This window comes from Mytilus trossulus, chromosome 1 (assembly GCF_036588685.1).
Source record: "Mytilus trossulus isolate FHL-02 chromosome 1, PNRI_Mtr1.1.1.hap1, whole genome shotgun sequence".
Lineage (NCBI taxonomy): Eukaryota > Metazoa > Mollusca > Bivalvia > Mytilida > Mytilidae > Mytilus > Mytilus trossulus.
The window spans coordinates 89161172-89163704 of NC_086373.1; the positions used below are offsets into that span (position 1 = coordinate 89161172).

The 2533-nt window shown below is 34.0% G+C and overlaps 1 protein-coding gene across 1 annotated transcript; it reads right to left on the reverse strand.

Moving 5' to 3' along the window:
• Positions 1–935: 935 nt before the first annotated feature.
• LOC134689399 (uncharacterized 37.6 kDa protein in cld 5'region-like) lies at positions 936–2533 on the reverse strand. Its single transcript, XM_063549517.1, has 2 exons — positions 2512–2533; positions 936–2204 (listed from the first exon to the last, which is right to left on the reverse strand). Exon 2 carries the CDS (start codon positions 2158–2160, stop codon positions 1060–1062), a length of 1101 nt encoding a protein of 366 aa, XP_063405587.1. The 5' UTR covers positions 2161–2204; positions 2512–2533; the 3' UTR covers positions 936–1059.

Consider the following 2533-nt stretch of genomic DNA (forward strand, 5'->3'; position numbering starts at 1 on the left):
ATTATCAGGAATCTTTTTCATAAAATTTAATCTTAGATCATAAACAAGCTTCTGTCTAAGTTTGGTAGTTTCAAAAACTTTAACCACAGAGTAAATATTTGTGGACACCGATGACGACGACGACGAAATATAGGAACTCCATGTCTCGCTTTTGAGACAAAAATCGGAGACTCGACAAAAATGAGGTTAAGGTCAGATGACCTTAACCCCCATACACCGATTGAAGTAAAGACATTGCATACAGTAATAAAAAAACCCAGACCAAAACACAAATACTTAGCTATAACCATTAATCCATGAAATTGAGGTCAATGTTAGTTGACACCTACCAGTTGGATATGTGCACCTTACAAAAAATCCATACACCAAATACAGTATTACTGACAAACCAACAAAAACGTAACTATATATAACAGGTGAACCATGATAATGAGGTCAAGGTTTGGTGATACCTGCCAGTTGGACATATATACACCTCACAATCATTCCATACGCCAAATAAAGTAAACATATTGCTTATAGTATACGAGAAATGGACTTGACCACGAAAACTTAACATCAATTACCGATCCATGAAATAAGGTCGAGGTCAAGTAAAATCTGGCTGATGGACATGAAGATTTTCCAAGGCACGCACATACCAAATATAGCTTTTACTCTTTTTAGAGAGAACTAAGAATACTATGAATTTGAACTCTTTTTTTTTAAATAGTCAATTATGAAAATGAGGTTAAGGACAATAAACATATGACAGAGGGAAACTTGTAACATAAGGCATCTATAATACAAAGTAGGAAGGATCACACGGTCTTCTTTCTGAAGTATTAAGCTTTAGAGGAGTTAGCTGGTGCCACCGATTTCGCTGCTGGAATACCAGTAGAGCTTTCTGCAAAATAAAAATCGCAGTCTCGACAAAACATACTTCAACGAAAAGCTTGTTTTATTTGTTTATTTTAATGTAACAGAACCACGTAAAGTAGTTTCATACATATTTATATGATATTACAATTTCTTTCCCATGAAATTTTACTTGAATTTACAATTTTCCTATTGTAATCGTCATTTGGGTTGGTTCGAATACAACTTATACCATGAAATAAAGCGTGTCAAACCATCTTTTAATGATACATTCGGGTTATATCCTATAGAAGTTTTGGCTTTAGAAACGTCTGCGTAAGTAACTAACACATCTCCTTTCACCATTTCTTTAAAATCTAAAACGGCCTTTTTCCCAGCAATGTCTTCAATAGTTTTTATAAACTGCATTAAACTCTGGGGTTCTCCTCTTCCCAAATTCAGAATTTCATAATCATATTTTACATCTATACACTTTATAATACCGTTAACAATGTCATCAATATAAGTGAAATCTCGGGATAACTTTCCAAAGTTAAAAACTGGAATGGGTAGACCCTTTAAAATATTCTTTGCGAATGAGAAATATGCCATATCTGGCCTTCCTAATGGTCCATAAACCGTAAAGAAACGTAATCCAACTGAGCGTTGTTTGTACAAATTCCAATAAACATGGGCAAGTAGCTCGTTCTCGCGTTTGGTGGCTGCGTACAACGACGCTGGCTGTACAACGGGATGGTCCTCTGAAAATGGTATGTTAGTGTTTTTTCCATAAACCGAAGACGAAGATGCATATATAAGCGGGATACCAGTGTTTTTCAATGTTTCTAGTAACTGCACAAAACATTCTACGTTTGACTTGACATAAGCTTGTGGATTTGTTAATGAGTAACGCACTCCAGCTTGAGCTGCTAAATGTATCACATGAGTTATCTTTTTATCAGAAATAATTTCTGTCATCTTTTTCAAGTCACAGACATCGACATGCTGGACAACACCGGATATATTTGAGCGTAAATATTTAAGAGAAACGTTGTAGTAGTCATTGAAATTGTCTGTTCCAATGACATTAATATTGTCTTGTTTCAACCGCATTATCACGTGATGTCCAACGAACCCTGCACCGCCAGTAACCAAGACAAACTTTTTGTCGTATTGTACTTTTTCCCAGCTTTTTCTTTCTGGAGTTTTGAGCTTTTCATCGGTTAGATAAAACATCAAATGCATTATTATGAAGGCAATAACTATTAAAATAATAAGACGGTTTTGAAACAAGCTCAATCTTTCACATTTAGTAGCCCACATCTTCCTGCATTCAAGCTTCACTTTAATTCCTTCATGAATTTTGTCTACAAAAGAAGATTTAACAACAATTTAAGCATGATTTTAAAGGGAAGTAGATTTACTCTATATATTAATTTCTCTGGATTTTACAGTTATTTTTTTTCAGAATTGTAGATATAACCTATTGTTTAACGCATGAACGTGTCTTTAAACAGGCCTAGCATGTTCAGACAAATAGAAAATCGTTTGTTTAAATCCATCTTAAAGGTAGAATAATAATTGAAATCGTGAAATAGAGCTTAAAATAATGCCAACAAGTTTCTTTGAATCAATAGTTGTCATTAAATTATAATGGAAATATTGATTGACTACCTAGTATAATGACATTGTCTAG